Source organism: Phaseolus vulgaris, chromosome 10, assembly GCF_051622355.1.
Source record: "Phaseolus vulgaris cultivar YP4 chromosome 10, ASM5162235v1, whole genome shotgun sequence".
Classification (NCBI taxonomy): Eukaryota; Viridiplantae; Streptophyta; class Magnoliopsida; order Fabales; family Fabaceae; genus Phaseolus; species Phaseolus vulgaris.
Window position 1 is genome coordinate 41914863 of NC_143507.1, and position 22302 is coordinate 41937164.

General features: G+C 31.8%; 4 protein-coding genes across 4 annotated transcripts; 3 read left to right on the forward strand and 1 right to left on the reverse strand.

The window, feature by feature from the left end:
- Positions 1-90: 90 nt before the first annotated feature.
- On the forward strand, positions 91-1517 carry LOC150024819 (E3 ubiquitin-protein ligase RSL1-like). Its single transcript, XM_090296801.1, has 2 exons — positions 91-714; positions 1382-1517. The coding sequence occupies exons 1-2, from the start codon at positions 185-187 to the stop codon at positions 1515-1517; spliced, it is 666 nt and encodes a 221-aa protein (XP_090152927.1). The 5' UTR covers positions 91-184.
- A 3947-nt stretch (positions 1518-5464) lies between these two features.
- On the forward strand, positions 5465-6219 carry LOC137818060 (agamous-like MADS-box protein AGL62). Its single transcript, XM_068621281.2, has one exon. It carries the CDS (start codon positions 5516-5518, stop codon positions 6065-6067), a length of 552 nt encoding a protein of 183 aa, XP_068477382.2. The 5' UTR covers positions 5465-5515; the 3' UTR covers positions 6068-6219.
- Positions 6220-11554: 5335 nt separating this feature from the next.
- On the forward strand, positions 11555-14439 carry LOC137818321 (Subtilase family protein). The gene has a single exon (XM_068621666.2). It carries the CDS (start codon positions 11827-11829, stop codon positions 14170-14172), a length of 2346 nt encoding a protein of 781 aa, XP_068477767.2. The 5' UTR covers positions 11555-11826; the 3' UTR covers positions 14173-14439.
- A 559-nt stretch (positions 14440-14998) lies between these two features.
- On the reverse strand, positions 14999-18901 carry LOC137818061 (E3 ubiquitin-protein ligase RSL1). Its single transcript, XM_090296180.1, has 4 exons — positions 18351-18901; positions 17515-17558; positions 15547-15719; positions 14999-15013 (listed from the first exon to the last, which is right to left on the reverse strand). The coding sequence occupies exons 1-4, from the start codon at positions 18875-18877 to the stop codon at positions 14999-15001; spliced, it is 759 nt and encodes a 252-aa protein (XP_090152306.1). The 5' UTR covers positions 18878-18901.
- Positions 18902-22302: the final 3401 nt, after the last annotated feature.

Here is a 22302-nt window from a genome sequence, read left to right on the forward strand (position 1 = left end):
GGGTGACCTAGCTTTGAGAACCCTTAAGGGTAAACAGAAAGTGATCGGTAAAAATGATGAGGATGACCTAGCTTTGAGAGCCCTCAAGGGTAAACAGAAAGTGATCAGGGGTGACCTAGCCAAGGGTAAACAGAAAGTGATCGATGAAACTTCCCACACCCTTACCTACTACTGTGGTATTTGCATGGATGAGAAGAGTGAAGGAAAAATGTTCAGGAACCAAAACTGTTCTCACCTCTATTGTAATGATTGCATTGGAAGACATGTTGCTGCAAAGATTCAGGAGAATATATTAACGGTGAAATGTCCTGAACCAAAATGCAAAGGGGTTATAGAGTCTCAGAACTGTCGTTCAATTATCCCTAAAGAAGTGTTGGATAGATGGGAAGATGCTCTTTGTGAGAATGTGGTGAATGCATCACAGAAGTTTTACTGTCCTTTTAAGGATTGTTCAGCTATGATGATACGTGATTCAGGTGATTCAAAGAAAGCTGTGACTATATCAGAGTGTCCACATTGCAATAGACTCTTTTGTGCACAGTGCAAGGTTCCGTGGCACCCAGGAGCTAATTGTAATGAGTTTAAGATTGGTTTCGAAGGAGAGACGGAAGATCAAACGGTGATGAAACTTGCAAAGTCTAAAAGCTGGAAAAGATGCCCAAAATGCAATTTCTACGTAGAAAGAATTGATGGATGTACACGTATTTCATGCAGGTTTTTATTATAACTAATCTTGTGAAAGTATAGAACATTTTTGTCACAGTGTTATATTTCATGCAGGTTTGTGTTATAACCAATCTTCTGAAACTATACAACATTTTTGTCAGTGTTACATAGATGTTTGATAAAACATATTCTTTGTTATTGAGTAGATTAAACATCCCGTATCTGATTTTGAGACATCTGTTATTAAGTGTGTATCCATTATTTTATTTTATTTATTATGGTCTAAAAAAATTTGATATGAGTTAGAGATTAAGGTCTTTCATAGTATATAAGTGAGAACACCATGAGTCGATCTTGGGGGTTGAGTTAGACTTAAAGTTCACTTCGTAATATGGTATCAGAACCATTTTGAGTATATTATAGCGAATGGGCCATTATTGGATCACCATAATAGATTATTCTTTGTTGTCAGTTTCGGCGTGAAGAGTGTGTTGTCGATCCTACATCAACTAGAGATTAGAATCTTTCATAGTATATAAATGGGTACAAACCTCACCCCATGAGCCAGTTTTATGAGATTGAGTTAGTCTTAAAATCTACTTCTTAATAATAATATGTGTTAGAATTATGGGAATTTTCTTTTGCATTTTTAATATATATTGTTTTTAATATATAATTGTTTCATTTTTCTATGAATTCTAACATTATTTTGCAGATGTGGCAATGAATTTTGCTATGCTTGTGGAATGGCTTGGAGTAATAAACATTATTCATGTAGATCTACTCCTACTCCATCTCCGAAAATAAATTGGATGAAGGAACTACGAATAGCTCTATACCGAGGAGACTAAATTGGATGAAGGAAAGGTAGAAAGACAATATTTTACAAATATGAAAATTGATTCGTCTTTTAATATTAGAGTTTACATTTCAACAAAAAAATATTTTTTTTTTTGCAGAATTTGAAGAACTATTTGAAGAGAATATCACACCATTTTTATTCTTCTATTTGAAGAAGAAAATCGCAGCATTATCATTTATTCATGTAAGTTGTTAGGAAACAAGACTTTCTGAATCACAATACTTTATTAAAACTTTTGATATGCAGTTTCATGAATTTTGCAATTTATGGTTTAGGACATTTGAGTTTTGGATTACTATTTGAGGATGTTCAAATTTTGATTACGTTCTCCGTACCCATAAATTTTATATGGAAGAAGTTAGATTTATCCTTTAAATATCTAGAATTTATTGTTTCCATTTCTGCAATACAATTTTTTCTTTTGTTCTACCATTCAAAGTAAGACTCAATTGATTTAGAAGAAAAAAACATATTCTTTATTTTTGGATTCTTTTAATTGTAAATAATTAACTTAATAATTTTTTTTATTAATTTGAGTTATCAATTTAAAAAAAATGAAATTACATTTTCAAAATACAAATAATTAATATTTATCATTATGTAATTTATATATTGTATATCATTATATAGTTTGTATGTCATCCATGAATAAAAATTTTACGTTAATTTTTTTTTTCAAAAGAGCATTATAGTTGTCCATTGACAGTTAATATTATATCGAAACCTAGGCTGACCAAATAAGTAGTGAAATTTGAAAATATTTGTGTATCGGAGAAGGTCCAAACTAATATTTTCTATTTCTTAATCTTTTAATTTTTTTTTCTATAAAATTAAATATTTGATGCGACTTCAAACATTAACAAATATTTTATTTTTTTTTGTATAATTTGAGATAGGAATGATAAAAAAAATCATAGTCATTGTTTATGGGACAATGTAATAACCAGAGTGTCCTTATTTAAAAATTTCAGTTACAGTGATTTTTATTTGAATAATTTTTTTAGAATTAAAAGTTACCTAAAAGTTGTTAAAACCAACATTTACCATGAAAGAATTGTTTTAGAATTTCTACTAGTGCTTCCTAGAAGCAAGTGTGAGTAGGTGGTCTCAATAGTTGGGTTCATGGGTGGATCATGAATTTTGGTCCAATTATATTAATAAGTCTCTTACAGAATAATTAAGATAATATTTTTTATTAAATGCTAATATAAAGTTATTAGTATAATATATTTTAATCAGTGTGTCGGTTAAGTTACATGCATAGTGAAAAAGATAAAGTTGTTGACATGAGTGAAGGTGTCAATGAACATAATGTTTTTCTATTACATATGTTTTCGATTGAGATTAAATTCTCATGAAAAAAAAATCTATAAAAAGAAGTTAAAACCCTAGATAAATGTACGTTATCTATAATATGAAATTGAATACTTCTTAATTTTACTTTAATTTTAGTAAATTTTCTCATTAACTTGATTTTATATAATCGTGAAAGATTTTTAATTCTTTTTCTCATTTTTTCTTAACTTTTGTTATAACATTTACATTTTAGAGACTTCAAAAACTTTGAAAAAAACTTTAAATATTTTATTGAGATTAAAAACTTATTTTACCATACATTTAGTATTTCTTTCGTGAAGGGATACAGGACGTTGTGTTGGAATGTGCGATTAGATTTTATTTCTTCCAAACATAATTATTATTACATATATTTTAGTGATATATTATTCAGGTTTGATGAAACTTTAAGCAAATTACAAATTTAATATTTTTAAATAATTTTTCCTTAAAGTAATTTTTTATTTTTGTCTAAATATTTTGTTGTGATTTTGCGATAACAAAATGAGGCTGTTGTTATTTTCTTTTTTTCGATTTTAATTTGTTAATCAACACATTATCTTTTTAATCTTCTTCAATTTGTACTTCTTGGAAAGAGAAGCTACGAGTGACGCAACCATTAGAAGTGATTCGAGTCGAGTTAGAGACAAAAAGATAGAAAAAATAGTTACAGCTATTTGTTATCCTTTGATTATGTTTTTTTCAACTTATATATCATCCTATTTAGAATTCAGTTAGTAGATAACGAGATAATAATTTATCAATAATATAAATTAATTCAAATATTAATAATTTATTTAGTATTTAATTTAGTTAATATAGAATTAGTTTTTACTTAGTGATTTTCTAATAGTGATAGTAGTTATATGAAAATAAAAAATATTTTGAACATTCAAAGATATTCAAATTTATAATATACTTAAATTTTAATTAAACCTAATATTTATAATGGTGATAAAGTAATATATGTTTAATGAGATACGATAATGTTTTTCTAAATATATGATTGCTTTAAAATACAAAATTACATAATATACTAAAGAGAAGGTGGCATCTTTTTAAATAACACATATGGTGGTACCTTTAGTTGAGATATGGAGAAAATTTCAGAATGATCAATCACTGCATCTTTAAATATGTGTTAATTCTTATGTCTCCAAATCTCACTTACCACTGCAATTAATCTAGACACTTTTCAAAATTAATCTAATAGAAGCAGGTGCTTCATGTATATTAAACTACAAAAAATGTAAGATAGAAGTGTGTGAATAACCAAACTTAGTCCTAACCACTCGAAGCAAAGGTTCCAAACTAGCCAAGTAATTCTACAGTCAAAGAACAAATGACTTGTTATTTCCTCATCTGCCCCACATAGACAGTAAAATACTTTCTAATTCAATCATACAGACAATAAAAGTACTTTCTAATTCAACCCCACTTCTCTTCAAGTTGACCTTAGTAGCTAAATTATTTTCCAACACCCTCTAACTTATACTAATTTTACTAATAACATATAATATTGTGTAAAAGAAATTAATCTTTTAAATCAATGTTAGTGACATTAATACAAACAATGATTTATTCAAGTAAAAATTGTTGAAATTAACCACCTATAATTATTAGTTTTGATATCCGACAAGTCATAGTGTTTATATCTGACCTGATCTCCCACTCTATTAGGATTGTAACTAGAAGTGTTAATTTATTTGAAGCACGATGAAGTGAAAAAGAGAATATGGCTTAAATCACAACTAAGAAGGGTGAAATAGTAAAAGAATGAACTCTTGTACTTACAAAATTGTCTTCTTGGAAGAAAGCTTGAAAGAGGATAAGATAAACAATATTAATGATTACAATGAAATAAAATAAATCAAGATAAAAAAAAATGTCAGACTTCAATTCAATAAGAATCTACACCCAATTTAATGTTAAAATTTTTAATTAGATTATTCTATTATATTTTCTTGAATTATTCGTTTACAATAACACCTATGTAATTAATACAAGAAAATTTAAAATTCATCTTGAAGAATCTTCTAAGAAGAAAAACAAGATATTGAAAACTCTAAAATACATCTAATTGCACCACACCGTTGCATAACACAACAAAAAGATAACAAAATAAAAATATATCACCCTTGAGTAATCTTGTAATCTTATTTGATAATCTTGAACAAATATTTATATCTAAATTTATATTGATTGAAACAACTTATTTAAACTTATTTTTCAAAAAGACTAATTTTATTTGCGTTAATGTTTTATCATACAATTTTATTATTTGATTCATATTATAAGAATTAATTTTCGTTTAATTTAAATTTCAAAAATACTTTTAAAATAATTTTATTTAAAATTTGTGATATATATATATATATATTTGATTAGATATTCTTTCATTTTATTTATCAAAAAATAAATTAAAATATATAAAAGATATTCCAACCTTTATAAAAAAATATAAAATATTATATCACATCAAACGTATAATTCCACATTATTCTTTGTCAATAAAAAATAATCAAATGAAAAGACACTGTTGCCACATTAGAACATTATAAAAGTGGACTCCCGCCAAAACATTGTGTGATTCATGTTTTTGAGTAATTTTCATTCTTTGAGTTTTGTTTTTGTGTTCTGCAGAATCCTACAATGGCTCCTTCTTCTAAAGCAAACAATGGAACAACACCAAACTCGAGAAAGGGAAAGATTGAAATGAAAGAAGATGAACAGAGAAAGAGGCGATGCGTCACCTTTTCCAAACGCAAGTTGGGGCTTTTCAACAAACTCACAGAACTTTCTCTTCTATGCAAAGCGGAACTCGCTTTGATCATCACCTCCCAAAACGGCAAAGTCTATTCCTGTGGCTACCCCAACACCGACGCCGTCCTCCACCGCTACATCACCGGAGGGCCGTCTCAGCATTGCAGCGGCACAAGCGAGAAGGAGAAGGAGAAGGAGAAGTTTCTTGAAAAGCAGCGGCTGGAATACGAGAGTGTGCAGGATAAGTTGAAGGAAAAACAGAAACAGTTGAAAGAGATGAAAGGGGCAGAAAAGAACAGTTCTTGCTTTCCTCCTTGGTGGAATCTCTCCACTGAGGATATGGGTTTGGAGGATCTTGAACAGTTCAAGACCTCTTTGGAAAATTTGAAGGTTAACCTCATCACAACGTTGCAAGAGAAGAAGTTGCAGAACCTGCATTAAGATCCACCGGTGCCATGTTCTAGGGTTCCAAGTGAAAATTTTGGCCATTTAAGTGTATATTTCATACCAGTTGTTTGAGATTGAAAAGAATCGTTTGTTTATAAAGTGTAAACCAGTTTCTGTGTACTGTATAAATGTTTTACAATAGCAGTTTTTTTTGTATGATGTGTTCTTGAAGTTCATTTTCTTGATACAAACAGTTATAGTAACTTTTATTCACATAACAACACATAGTAGACCTAATTAGTAATCTTACTTGGTGGTAGTCTTGAAATAATGATTAATATTTTGAACAGTTGTGTCCTCCGTTTAGTGGGGTATTAATTGTTTTTGTGGAGACAGTGATAAAAGTGATTGAATATGCAGGTATGGCTCTCACACCTAACTAATATTTTACTGTACTACATTTTGAATGATGCAAAAGGTTGGTTTATATATGAATATTTGTCTCACTCATTCAAGAAACAACTCATCTTTTTTCACCGATAACTTTGCCATGATGACTCTTAAAACGTGTGGTTGATTGGCACAAGTTAGTAAAAGATTACAAGCCAATAATTGATGGTACCATTAAACAATATAAAGAATAAGAGCCAAGAACCTTCATTTTAACAGGCTGTTCTATGACACTTATTAAAGAAAAACACAGATACATATATATAGTTATATTGAAATTAAGATTTTTTTTATCAATAATAAATAAATAAAATAAAATGAGGTATTTAAAGGGTATCCCAACTTTTATATAAATAATTTCAACACAAGTTTCTTATCCTCCATCCAATTGGGAATTCCACACACATTATAACACATGAGCCACATTAACATACTATAACAAGAGTACATCAAGATACAATTACATTAATCCTCCAAAAGAATACATTCTTAAAACAAGACACAAAAGTCCAACAACTAAATTCAGTCATTGTCAGCAAATAGAAATAAACTAAACACCCAAGCATCAAACTCATTAAACCGACCATGCGATGAGGATATAAAAGCAACAAAAACCTGCACAAAAGATGGGTTCTATGACACTTATTAAGAAAAGCGCACACATATATGTATATATATAATTGTTTTAAAATAAATTAAGATAATACTAACTAGAAAAATATATTTCAAGAATTGTATTGTGAATTTAAAAAATTAGGTTAAATATTTTTGTATTTGAATTGTAATGTAAAATTGATTTTTGTTTTTAATCTAAACTTTATACCTTCTAAAAATGAGTTTTTATCAGTATTTTTGAATGTAAATGAATTTTTAAGATATAACACAAAATATTTTAACATTCTAATTTCCACTTATAACGTAAAATTTTATTTGACAAAGACTCATTCTAATAAATTAGTGCAAGTATTTAGAGTTTAAACTATGAGAAAAATCAATTTTATAAAAGAGTATATAGAAGAAAACATATTTAACTCTAAAAGAAAATATAGCACTAATTTTAAAATAATAAATATTGTTTCAATTCCTAAAGATTCGATGGTTTTACCCTTATTTAATTTAAAACTCAAGCTTAGCAAAATGGTTCAAATTAAACTTCACTCTTCCACACATACTCATCATACATAATTACAAGATTCATAATAATTACAAGCACTGCAATATTTGCAAACCCCACATGTTTTTATCTGATTTAATCCCCAATATTGTATTTTTACCATCTTTCTCTTTCTGATTTACCTATTTTGGCGATTGCTTTTTACCTCTTCTTCATGCTTTCCTCTTATAAACCTAAAAACTTTCTCTTTCTCTCTTGCGAGATATGAATAACTTTGATCCTACATAGTGATATATTTTTGCTTTGATTTGTCCAACTAATGAATCCATTCCCCAAAGAGTGATATAATAAAATAAAATTTCTGCTTTCACTGTAGAGAGAAGCAAAGAGAGTTGAACTCAGGTCACTTTCCTGTGTGCATGCATGATAACACATTTTGGCCTTTTCCCCTCGATTAACCCTTTTTACTGCAAATAGGGTAATATAAAATCCAAATTCTCCTTTCACTGTTTAGACAAAGAGAGTTGAATTTGGATGTTCTTGTGTCCAAGTGTTTGAAATTGAAATGCAAAAGAAAAAGAAAAAGAAGGTTGTTTAATTTTAGGTCCCCACCACATGATCACTTTAGTTTTGATCAACAAAGATTAGACACCAAAGAAAAACCATCACTTTGCCAAGAAGGTGTCACCATCACCCCGATTCAACGAAGAAGATCATTGTGTTAAATCGTTTATTTCTAGAAAAAGTTTGTGCGCATTGTTTTGGAAACACAACCCCACCTATTATGCTTCACCATCATTGTAAACTGTTCTAACTCACATAAATTTAAATCTAATTTAATCTTATAAATTAATATAATGGATAATTAGTGAGTAGGAGATAAGTTATAATCTTATAAATTAAATATTAAGGACCATATAATATATTTAATGCATGATAGGGACTACGAGTCTAATGTTTTTGAGATTTTAATACATGACATAATAAGGTCCACTCTTGCAGGTTTCACTTCCTAGATGTCCATTATGACATTTGCTGAGAGACCCCAATGGATCAATATGCATGCCAAGCTTCAACTTTTTTTCTGGGATCCACCTAATTATTACTGAAAATTTATTTAGTATTTTGACTCAATATAATAATTTCTGGAGTATTTTTTAATCATATTAATTGTGTCAAGTATTTTAATTAATATCTGTAAAAAATCACTAACAATTCTTGATGAATTTTTATATTGATGAAAAATTTTAAAACTGATTTAGCAACTTATCATATATACTAATAATTCAGATTATCTAAATTATCTAAATTAAGAAGTAATATACTATTATCTTAACTTAATCTTATCTTTAGTCAGAATCTCTAACACACTCCCCTCACGCTATCACTCACTCTCCTCATAATATATTATGAGTGATCCGATAACTGTCTGATAGCAGATGATATAATAAGTCCAATAAATTCTCACAAGAAAATGTTTGAAATAACTCTGATACCATATTAGAAAATAGACTTTAAAACTTAACTCAACCTTATAAAAATGGTTTATAAAATGAAATTTACATTCACTTGTACGTATATTTTCATTTATAATCGATGAGAGATTTCCAACAATTCAATTTATCTTTAAAAATTATTTTGAATTAAAAAAAAATGTATTTAAATTTTCTTTCGCTTCAATTTCTAAACAAAGTAACAATATATTGGCAGTATCCAAATAATACTAATTTTAATATATTTAAAAAAATAAAAAATAATGTAATTTAAAGACCTTACACACAAAAATCCAAAATCCATAATGGCATCCCAAACCCGTCCAAGAACTCCTGCAAGCAGTGTCTTTCATGATCGTACTGTCGGTTAATCCCTCGTAATCGATGACGTGTTGCCCCTTTGATCTCAACAAGGTAAGAGTTTTTCAAAAAATAAAGAACAAGAGGGAAACATAATTAAAAGTGATTAATTATTTTTCATAATTAAGGTCAAATGAAAAAAAAAAAAATTAAGCAGATAGTAAATGTTTTTTAACCTCATTTTCTATTTTCATTATGTCGCAATCATATATACGTTTTTTTTTTCTCACCTCAATTAATTTGAAAATGAAAAAAAAAACATTTTTTCCTTTTCTTTTCCACGTTTTGATTTTGCTTCCAGATATTGCGCATGGATGGGCCTGCAACAAAGGTCACAAGATTTGAACATGTATTCCTTTTGAAACTGTCGTATCTGTCAGTTATCATCACCTTCTAAACTCATTAATGTACTATCACCATATCACTAACTAATTAACTAAAGTGTCTGTCGAAAAAAAAAAACTAAAGTGTCTATATATTACATAATTTATTATCATTTTAATCGTTTTTTTTGTAAATTTACTTCAAAAAACTTATATCTGTATGTATAATTTTTAAAAGTAAAATTTTACTTTGAAAACTGTACAATTAAATATACGAATTTACAATAGCGATGTTGTACAGTAAAATCTCAAAATTACTCTATTTCAATAAAAGAATATTTTTCTTTAATTTTAATCTAATGTAGTTTTATCAATCTATAAGTACTGTTTTAAAAAAAATAAGTGATAAAAGAAACAGATACCCAATACTACCATTAGAGGCATTCAAATTGACACTTGCAGAAAATGCAAAAAACTTATAAAAAAAAACCTTATTCACTTGTGTGAATCCACAGGCTCAAATAGTGTAAGTGGTAAACATGTGGATTTTTTTTTTTATATTATTCTTGTTTTTATTTATTTATTTATTTTGGTTTTAATTTATGTACTGCTATGGTCGACCGACACATATGACATGATTTGGTCTCTTTGATCGAGTTGACCGAGACACACGCTAAGCTGACTCGGTCTCTCTGACGTCAAGACACCTTGCACGATCAGGTCGACTGACACATATAATCATTAACACTCAAATCAATGTCAGTGAAGCTGAACTACCATTAAGAATTAGCTAATGCAACCATAAGTGTGATTCATTTCAAGCCCAATGAGGTAAGCCCATTAAAATAATATAAATAACACATATTCCAATGAGCAAGGTACGTCATTATTACTGTATACTTACCTGAGTACCGAACACCCTTTACTAACTTGAGCATCGAAATGTCTTCTACAGGTACCTCCCCCATTTGGTATTCACCCGAGACCGAGAGCTGAAGGAGTAGCACGAAGGCGAGAAGAATCCCAATGAAACTCTAACAACCTGACCGAAAGAAGGAGGAAGATGAAAACTTTAATAATTTTAGTTAAACTTGAGCATGCTTTTTTAAGTTAAACTCCGCATGCTTTTTTAAAAAGTTATTCTAAAAATTGTGTACATATTGATTTATTTTTTTTATTTTAGTAAAAGAAATAAGTGATACAAAATCTAAATGGAGAGAAATTATATTGCTTATATAAAGTTGATTAATTATTTTCCTCTAAAGTTACTCAACGGATAACTAATTGTTTAATAAATGTCAATAAATAATAAAGATAAAGATGAAAATAAAAATAAAAATTTCGTGAGGTAAAGATTAGAAAAACGTTTATTAAGACGAAAATAAAAATAGACTTGGTAGAAAAGGTAATGCATGCAAAGGTGGACCTTATGTTTAGGTGAGAGCTGATTTTGAACATAAATTTGACCTTGGTGTGATGGGGTAGAGGGTACCTGAGTGCTTATAAATGGGTCCTTTGGACTTGGTGGAGTCCTCTGCTAGGGTAGGTTAACGTAATTGATGGGCCCAATTTCTGGCCCACACTCGTTTATTGGGGTATTAATTGGCAAGGCTGGTTGGACCAAAACAATTGTTACACAATTATAATTATTTAATAATGTTAATTTTGCAAATAAAAAACATTGTTAAAGTGTCTGAAAAACACTGATGGTTTTGCAGTTACTGACAGGAGTTGTTTGATTAAAAAAAAGTTTTCCTAAAATGTATGGGTAAACGTAATCTGAACAGCTGTTTTCTACTTTGTGTGTGAAATAAGAGAAAACATTCAAGAGTTGATGAAGATAGCTACAAAAGTTGCAGTTTCAATTTGAATTTGAAGTCCACATGGCACAACACTCCACCCACTGTTCTTCTTCTCTCAACAATAGTACCATGCTACTGCTACCCTACACTACAATACAACACAAATAATTAAAATACCCTTTTCTTCTTCTTCTTCTTCTTCTTCTTCCACCACCACACACTTTTTTTCCCTTTAAATTTTCCACTTCATTTCACTTCACTACACACTTCAATGGCTGCATTTTCCACCTTCCTACTTTTCCTCTTTCTCCTAGGAACACTAACATCACTTGCTTTTTCTTCCGACCAAGAAAACAAAAAGACTTTCATAGTCCAAGTTCATCACCAAACAAAGCCTTCCGTTTTCCCCACCCACAGACACTGGTATCAGTCCTCACTTGCTTCCATTTCCAACACTGCTTCTGTCATCCACACCTACGACACCGTTTTCCATGGCTTCTCTGCTAAGCTCTCGCCTTCGGAGGCACAGAAGCTGCAGGCGCTCAGCCACGTCATCACTCTCGTACCCGAACAGGTTCGGCAGCTTCACACCACTCGCTCCCCTCAGTTCCTCGGGCTCACCACCGCCGATCGCACCGGGCTGCTCCACGAGACCGATTTCGGCTCGGATCTTGTCATAGGCGTAATCGACACCGGAATCTGGCCGGAGCGCCAGAGCTTCAACGGTCGCGACCTGGGGCCCGTTCCCGCCAAGTGGAAGGGCCAGTGCATCGCCGGGAAGGACTTCCCGGCCACCTCATGCAACCGGAAACTCATCGGAGCCAGATACTTCTCCGGCGGGTACGAGGCCACCATCGGGAAGATGAACGAGACCACGGAGTTCCGCTCGGCAAGAGACTCCGACGGGCACGGCACGCACACGGCGTCCATCGCCGCTGGAAGATACGTGTCGCCGGCGTCAACTTTAGGTTACGCGAAGGGAGTCGCTGCCGGCATGGCGCCGAAAGCGCGGCTCGCGGTGTATAAAGTCTGCTGGAACGGCGGGTGCTACGACTCCGACATCCTCGCCGCGTTCGACTCTGCCGTGGCCGACGGCGTCGACGTGGTGTCGCTCAGCGTTGGAGGAGTGGTGGTGCCGTACCACCTCGACGTGATTGCGATTGGCGCCTTCGGCGCCGCCTCAGCTGGCGTTTTTGTTTCCTCCTCAGCTGGCAATGGCGGTCCCGGTGGCCTCACGGTGACGAACGTGGCGCCGTGGGTGACCACTGTAGGTGCTGGAACTATAGACAGAGATTTTCCGGCGAATGTTAAGCTTGGAAACGGAAAAATTGTCCCCGGGATTAGTATTTATGGTGGACCGGGTTTAACTCCGGATCGGATGTACCCGATTGTGTATGCGGGTATTGGACAATTTGGTGGTGGCGGTGGTGGTGGAGGCGATGGCTATTCATCTTCACTCTGTTTGGATGGTTCCTTGGATCCCAAGACTGTGAAAGGAAAAATTGTTGTGTGTGATAGAGGTATTAATTCAAGGGCTGCTAAAGGTGAAGAAGTGAAAAAAAATGGAGGGGTTGGCATGATTTTAGCCAACGGTGTGTTTGATGGTGAAGGGTTGGTGGCCGATTGCCACGTGTTGCCTGCCACGGCGGTTGGTGCCAATGCCGGCGACGAAATCCGGAATTACATTGGTAATTCAAGGTCACCGGCAACCGCCACAATTGTGTTCAAGGGAACAAGGCTTGGGGTGAGGCCAGCTCCTGTGGTGGCATCATTTTCAGCCAGAGGGCCTAACCCTGTGTCTCCTGAGATTTTGAAGCCTGATGTTATAGCTCCAGGGTTGAACATTCTTGCAGCTTGGCCTGATCATGTAGGACCTTCTGGGGTTCCCTCTGATGGGCGTAGGACTGAGTTTAACATACTCTCTGGGACTTCCATGGCTTGTCCTCATGTTTCTGGTTTGGCTGCTTTGTTGAAAGCAGCACATCCTGATTGGAGTCCTGCTGCCATTAGATCAGCCCTGATGACCACTGCTTACACTGTGGACAACAAGGGTGATCCCATGTTGGATGAGTCCACTGGGAATGTTTCCTCTGTGTTTGATTATGGTGCTGGCCATGTTCATCCAGTTAAGGCCATGAACCCTGGGTTGGTTTATGACATCTCCCCTTCTGATTATGTGAATTTCTTGTGCAATTCCAATTACACCACCAACAGTATCCATGTGATCACAAGGAAGAGTGCAGATTGCAGTGGGGCTAAAAGGGCAGGACATTCTGGGAACCTGAATTACCCTTCATTGTCTGCAGTGTTTCAACAATATGGAAAGAAGAGAATGTCCACACATTTTATCAGGACTGTGACCAATGTTGGAGACCCTAATTCAGTGTACAAGGTCACCATCAAGCCACCAGGTGGGATGGTGGTGACAGTGAAGCCAGACACCCTGACTTTCAGGAAGATGGGTCAGAAGTTGAACTTTCTTGTTAGGGTACAAACTAGGGCTGTTAAGCTTTCAGCTGGAGGTTCAAGTGTGAAGAGTGGTTCCATAGTTTGGTCTGATGGGAAACATACAGTCACAAGCCCTTTGGTTGTGACAATGCAGCAACCTCTGGATTAGTGTCTGAGGTTTCTGGGTGTAGAAAATTTGGGATTTTATCCATCTCGGATATCTTGTTCAAATTTACCTCTATATGCTTAATAGTGGTATGTGTTTTTGTGAAGGTGTTCCATTGTAAGAACTGGTGGAAGGATGGTTCCTTAGAAAGAGAGTGAAGGCACAAAAATGAAGGATATTCTCATGCTGTATAATTAAGAGTGTTTGTAGAAAATGTTGTGTTTAGAAGAGGATAAGTTATATGGGAAAGATCCTTTCCTTTTTGAGTGATGTTGTTGAATCCTCTCAAATTTTTTAATATCTTGTTCATTCAAATATCTCATAAACCCATGTGGATATAAACTGTAGTGTTTTATAATGCTGGTTGAAGCTGGTAGATTTTAAACCAAGTGTTTTTTGTTTAAAAGTGGAAAAGAGCTCATTTTGATAGAACTAATTTTGAATTGTAAAATATGATTGAAATGTGTATTTTAATAATAAATCTTCCATTACAGAACATTCAATTTGGTGTAAAACAATCCAAAACTGCTGCCCAGAAGCCTGGATGCTATGATCATGACAACAGGACAAATAAATATTTTTGGCTGTTTTATTTTCTTTCTTTTTCTGTACTATTTTTCACGTGACTGCAATCGTGGGATAAATCCATGGCAGGATCTACCAGGATAGATTTGCATTATCTAAAATGAGAATCTGCAGAATATGTTTATTTAGGAAAAGGGAAACACATATTCTGCCAAACTTTTAAGATTTACATCGTAGTGAAACCAAAACATCAAAATACTAAAACTTGGCATATTAGTGACTATTGTAAACAAATAGTAAACGCTTATGTGTTGAATTCCTGTAAAAGTTGGAACTATGATAGAAGACAGAAAAACAAACATGAAAGTGAAAAACCGTTGAACTTATGTTTTTAATGTAAAGATTTAGGTGGCCTGGTTCTTGTAAGATTCCCAATAAATGTAAAAGGTTGGGTGGTACTGGGAATTCAAATTGGCAGATGCATGAAAACTGAAATTGGTCATGCAATGACGCAAGACAATTTGCATTCAAATGATGAGGGTTGAAATGAAATTTGAAAAGCTAATTTAGACGTTCCAACAAAGCTTCTTAGCTGGAAAAAAAAAAGTGTGAATCGAAAAGAAATTGGTTTGCCAACCGTGGCCCAACATCATGAGAATTCTTTTTAAGGTGTTTGTCGCGTGTGTATCATGAGGTTGGTTCCCTCTTGTCTTTTGCTTTTTCCTTCTTAAAATCTCTAAAAGTACTATGCAGAAATAACAACCCTTCCTTGCCTTTTTCAATTCAAATAGAAGGGGGAATAGGTTGGTTTTTATTGAAAATTGTACTGGTATGGGCGAGGCCGAGGCTTACCTGGCTGCCCGAGACCGAGTCCACTTGACCGAGATCAGGGAAAGTTGGCTGAGATCTTAGAAGACTTGGCCAAGAGGTTGAGACCTTAGAAGACTTGGCCGAGACAATCGAGACCACTGGAATATGGCCGATGGTCGACCCAAGGCCATGATGATTTGGCCGACGGCCGACCCCTATCACAGTTAACACTCAAACCAAGATCGGTGAAGTTAATCTATCATTAAGAATTAAGTAATGCAACCCTAAGCGGTATCCACCTCGATAAACGGGCCCAACAAAGTAGGCCCATTAGAATAATATAAATAGCACGCATCCCAAGGAGTAAGGTATGTCATTTACTATTGTTCACGTACCTGAGAGCTGACCACCCGCTTTATTGACTTGAGCGTCGGAGTGCCTTCGCAGGTACCCCCACCATCCGGTGTTGGCCGAGACCGAGTGCCGAAGGAGAAGCAGGAGGACGAGAAGAATTTTAGCTCATCACCCAGTCACCTGACCGACCGAAGGAAGGAGAAGAAGACTTCAACAGTTCTCTAGGTCCCATCTGTCTAGTAGGAACAAAAATATTAAAAATATATTAAAAGATGTAACAAAAAAAAAATTGGTTAGAAATGGAAATAGGCATTGGGTTCCCTTAAAATGAAGGATATAAACTCTGAAGGGCTAGGAAAAATGTAATTAGTCTTAAAGTCAGATGGTGGAGAGATTAAAATAAAACTCTAAAGTGTGTGTGACCTAGAATAATATAGGTAGGTTATCCTTTATTACACTTAAAGTTGAAGGTTATAGAGATATTAAGGAAACTATAGAATCTGACCTAAAATTATCATTGTTGTAGGTTTCCCTTATCTAAATAAATGTGATTCAACTAAATATCATACTACTACATCTTATCTTATTATTATTATCTTATCTTAATAGTTCAAGAAATATCTTATTATTAGTCACCAAATAATATCAATGCACTTGTGTGATCAGATACAAATAGTTTTATAGGATTTAGAGTTTAGATCTAAAAGAATTATTTTTCATTTTTTTTCTATTTATATTCCAAATAGTTTGGTTAAAAAAAAATTCATAACTGACTACAGTATAATTTGATTTACATTATGAATTACACTTATGGACAATACCTTATGTACAATACTTTAAGTACCCATACTTCGTCAAGAAACTGGAGTAAGATAAGATAATACACTACCAATTTTCCTACTTGTTAACTTATATTTTTTTTACATAATATAATATTTCTATTAAGATCAATATATGACTCTTTTCTTTATTCATTTTTCATAAAATTAATTAAATTTTTAGTCTTTACTTTTATATATAATTGTTCTATTTTGATCCTTTATTAATTTTTTGTATAGTTTATCCCTAGTTTTGTGAACTATTTAATATTTGGGTAACGTTAATGCGCTAAAACAATTTAAGTGAAATGATTTTGAGAAAATTATTTTTTTTTCAAATTAAACTATAAGAATTAACTTCTTAATTAAGATTATTATTTGTTCGCTTAAAGAAAATATATATTTTTTTTCATATGATTGTATTTGTTTATACAAATATATATAAATAAATACATATTTAGATTACAATTTTTTATAACAATAAGAATTTTAATTAAATTACAAAAATCTTGTCTCATTATTATGAATAATAAATGTAAAATTATACTTAAGAACTTTATCAATATAATTATTATATTAAATAATATAAATATAATAAAAAAAATACTTATTATAAAAATAAAAGCTAGTAAAATAGACATTAAAGACACGCATTTTGTTCTAAAGAAAAATTTAGATGTGAATCCAATCTACATTGGAATATATGAAATGACATAAAGTTTCATCCAATACCTCAAATGAAAACAACATAAAATGCTCAATCTACTAACTAAAAGGGAAATAAAATATAAGTACAAATACACTTCTTAATTAGTTTGACATAAATAGTGATAATTACTCTTCCAAGACAATCCACAATCATAGCAAAATTTATGGCCACATCTGCAAAACACAAGTGAGCCAGCACATAATAAAAATGGTCATTAGTTTGTTCTATTTGAATTAAATATGCTATTAATCTAATCAATTCATTTGAAATTATCATGGTTAGAATCAATAGAAAAAATAAATAATGAAATGATGAAATTTATAGTAGTTTATATTATTAAACAAAATTTATACACTACAAGAAAATTAATAAAATAAAAACTAATTTTAGATTAAAAAAATAATTAGCTACTATAGAGACTAAATTAGAAATAATTTTAGAAACTAAAACAACTTTTGGTTTCTAAATTAGTTTATATCATTTAAATGATTTCTAAATTGATATCTAATTAGATACCAAGAATTTTGCTTTAGCTAAATTATTTTTTAAAATATTAATGTAGACTAATTTAGAATATAAAATAGTTAATAGATAAAATCTTAGTAATTAATAATTAGATATCAATTTAGAAACTATTTTATAAATTTTTGTTAATAATAAAAACTATTCTAGATACTAATAATATTTTAGTTTATAAAATAATATATAATTTAGTTGATATAAATAATAATAAATTTAATATTTAAAATTAGTTTTTATTTAATAATATTTTTATATAGTGTAAAATAAAAATATGATATGTTGACAACTAGTATGATATTACAACTTATAAAAAATAAATAATTTTTTGTTGGAAAATTTTAAAATTATATGGATGAAATTATAGTTATAAAGAGTTGTATTTTAAGGTGAAATTGTTGAAATAACATTTTTTATAAAGTAATAGTTAGAAATACAAAACAAACCTGCAAACAATACGACAGCACCCTTCAATTCTTTCTACGTAAAAACTGCATTTTGGGCATCTCCTCCAACTTTTACTCTTTGCAAGTTCCATCACCAATGAGTCTCCCTTCTCTACCTTAGCCTCCTCCAACTTCTGAAACTCCTCACAACCTATTTCTGCATGCCACGAAACCTTGCACTGTGCACAAAATATTCTATTGCAATGTGGACACTCACATGAACTCACAACTTCATTGCAGTCACATATCATCATAGCAGAACAATCCTTAAAAGGACAGTAAAACTTCTCTGATTCAGGCACCAAATTTTGACAAAGAACATTTCCCCATTTATCAAACAGTTCTTCTGGTATAATTGAACGACACTGATGAGGCTCTAGAACCTGCTTGCAACTCGGATGTGGGCATTCTACTACTGATCTATTCTCTTCAATCTTTGCAGCAACATGTCTTCTGATGCAGTCATTACAAAAGATGTGAGAACAGTGTTGATTCTTGAACATTTTTTCATCAGGTTGTTCATCCATGCAAATAGCACAGTAGACATTGGAAGATTCTTCTGTCTTTATCTGTTTTCCCTTGAGAATTCTCAGAGGTGCATCTTCACTATCACTCTCACTGCATGCATGTCTTTTAAGTGTTGCAGCATACATTTTTGAGAAGGATCTAAACACTTTCTAATAGTTTATTTCTATGAGAGTCTATAAGAGATTAGATTGAAATTTTTTATTGTGAAATATTCTGTATATATCTTTTGTTAAATATTTTTATTTGGTTGATTGTATATTTTATGATATTTATGATGATTTTATTGGAATATTTTTATTATTATCCGGTAAAGGAATTTGTTTTTTAAGTAAATGTAGAATGTACAAAAATAGCAACAAAACTTCATAAATAATTTTTAAAAATCAATAAAACATCATGCATATATATACATATATTAAATACAAAATAAATTAAAAAATATCAAACTGAATTTTCATATAATCAGAAAATCAATATATATATATATATATATATATATATATATATATGAAAAAAGAAAATTTCAATTTGTGTAAAAATTATAAATAAGAAAATAAAATCCACTTTTTTTGAAGTGGTCATTAAACTTTTTAATAGAATAATTGAGGTGTTTTAAATTAATGTAAAAGAAGGAAACAAGAAAAGATCAGAAAAATAAAATAAAATATATATCTACAGTCTGAAAAGCTTTAGATATTATTAGCATATTGTACAGTAAAAATAAATTAAAAAAAATTATTTAAGAAATATCTTTTGTTTATCAATGAATTAAATAAAAACAAGGAATATTTAAAACAAATAATCTATACTATATATAAATCTATACTTATATATAAAGGGAATTCCTCTCCTAACTCTCATCTTATTTTTTTCAATTGTATTTTATTTGTCATTTTGTAAACCGTTTAAATTTTATATCACCTATATATAAAGGGACTCCCTCCTAACTATCATTTTATTTTATTTTCATTATATTTTATTTGTCATTTTGTGAACCGTTTAAATTTTATATCTCAACGAGATACTAATAGAACAGATAAAACTATTTTAAATTCAAAACTAAACATTATAAAATGAGTTTTATTCGGAAGCATTGTACAATTGCATTTTTTTTCTTCGGTTCATCTTCACTTTGATCCCATCAAATTGCGTCATAAAAATGCAGAGATAAAGGATTCAATATTAAAAATAATTCTTTCAAATATAAACTCAAACAAAAAAATAATTTTAAAATATAATTCAAAAAATTAGATTAAAATTAAATTCAAATTTATACCTTTTAGAAGAATACAATTCCAATATATGTAAATTAATTTGATACGAAGTTTGAAAATTTTTAAAACTGGTAATTTTTATTAGAGTAAGTCTATATATATTACAAACCTCATTCACCATATTTTCACACTACTAAAAGATAAAATACTTTTATACTACAAAAAAAAGATATGCATTTATTTGAGAATTAAAAATATAATATTTTTAATTTATTTATTATTAAAATTTGTTGTTCGACGTGTATAATATTTTTAGGGTTGTTAACGTATTCTGTTCACTATAACTACTCATTGACGTTCAAAATATCAAAATTAAGACTAATTTGTCAACATAAAGAACTCTCTGGTATTGAATCTTTTATCTCTGCAATTTTATGGCGCCAAAAAGACGAGAACGTGGGAGACGAAAAGGAAAGTCGTCTACAGCCTCAACCTCAGCTTCGCCGTCGACGGCATCGAAACTGACATCTGCCTCTGCACCGTCACCTTCACCAGCGCCGGAACTGCCATCATCTCCGCCGTGGCCGGTGACACTACCAGAAGTGCTACCGGCGAAACTGGAGGGGGTGAAGAACTATCGTTGGTGGAAAGACCAAGTTCGGAGTGTCATCGTCTCGCACAATTTGGAGCGGTTCGTCGTAAAGTTTCTTATTCCTTACGAATACGCAAGCGAAAGCGATCGCAAGAATGATATCATAAGCGAAGAGTATCAAGAATGGCTTATTCAAGATCAAATGTTGTACACTTGGCTTTTATCTTCTTTATCCGAAGACCTTGTTCCGATAATAGCCAATTGCATACACTCATGGGAGGTTTGGAACACACTGAACGAATACATGGCTTCTCATGAGAAATTTCGGACTGCAGAACTTAGGGCAGAACTCAAGAACATAAAGAAAACTGGCTATCTGGCAGAGTATCTTGAGAGAATTCAAGCCATTGTTGACTCTTTGGCTGAAGCCGGTGATCCTCTTACTGAAAAAGAACACATTCAGGTGATCTTGGAAGGCTTGCCGGAACAGTATAACGATTGCGCCACCGTGATACGTGGACGTTATAACCCTCCACCGCTTCATAATGTTGTGTCCTTGTTGACCCTTCAAGAAGCGCAAGTTGAGCAATACAACATTCTTGTTCCGGTTGAATGTCTGATTCCTTCTAGCTCTTCAACTCTCTCTGACTCCATTGATGATGATGTTGAACGACCTCCTGGCCCTCCGGATGACGACGATACTCCATCTTCTTCCTCTCGTTATCGCAGTGATGTCAGAAGAAGAGGCCGTCGCAACCGCCGTGGCCGTAGGTCTCTTTAAAGAAGATTAGGTTACAACCTGATTGTTGTTAAATGGCTTTTCAGTGAAATTTTGGATGTTTCATCTCATTACTTTGTGGTCTCATTTTGGATGTTAAATGGTTTTAATGATTGGTGTGATTGAATGCTATGGTATCTTCTTTAATTGTCATCATAAGTTTAACCTTCAAAACTTCTTTACTTGGTATATTGTTAGAAAACTAGAGAGATATTTTGGTGCTGCATGTTCAGGTTTGTCTTAAATTTTACTTCAGGAAGATGCACATTTCAGGATTTTTTACCATGTGTTTTTTTTTCATATTTACGTGTAAAAATGGGTAATTCTTGGTCAAAGTTACCAATGGTAAGTAAACATTAAAGTTTCTAACTGGGTTCGGTTTTAAAATAACAATTAATATTTTTGGAAATAAAAATATATAGTTATAAATTTTATTTTAATTATAATATTAAAATTTTATTTTATTTTATTTAATAAAATGGTATATAAAGTTTGAACGACCTCCTGGCGACGATACTCCATTTTCTTCCTCCCTCTCGTTATCGCATGATGGCAGAAGAAGAGATCGTTGCCACCGTCGTGGCCGTGGCCGTAGGTGAGAGTAGGTCTTTTTTAAAGATCGGAATGTTGTTAAAAAGGTTTTTCATTATGTGAAATTTTGGATGTTTCTTCATATTACTTTGTGGTAGTTAATAATACATTTTGGATGTTTCTTCAAATTATTACTTTGTGGTAGTGGTAGTGAATAATAAATGTAATGAATAATGCATGTAATGAATAATGAAGTGATTAAATCGTATATACCTAAAAATATGAGACAATTTTGTTCATTCCCAAACC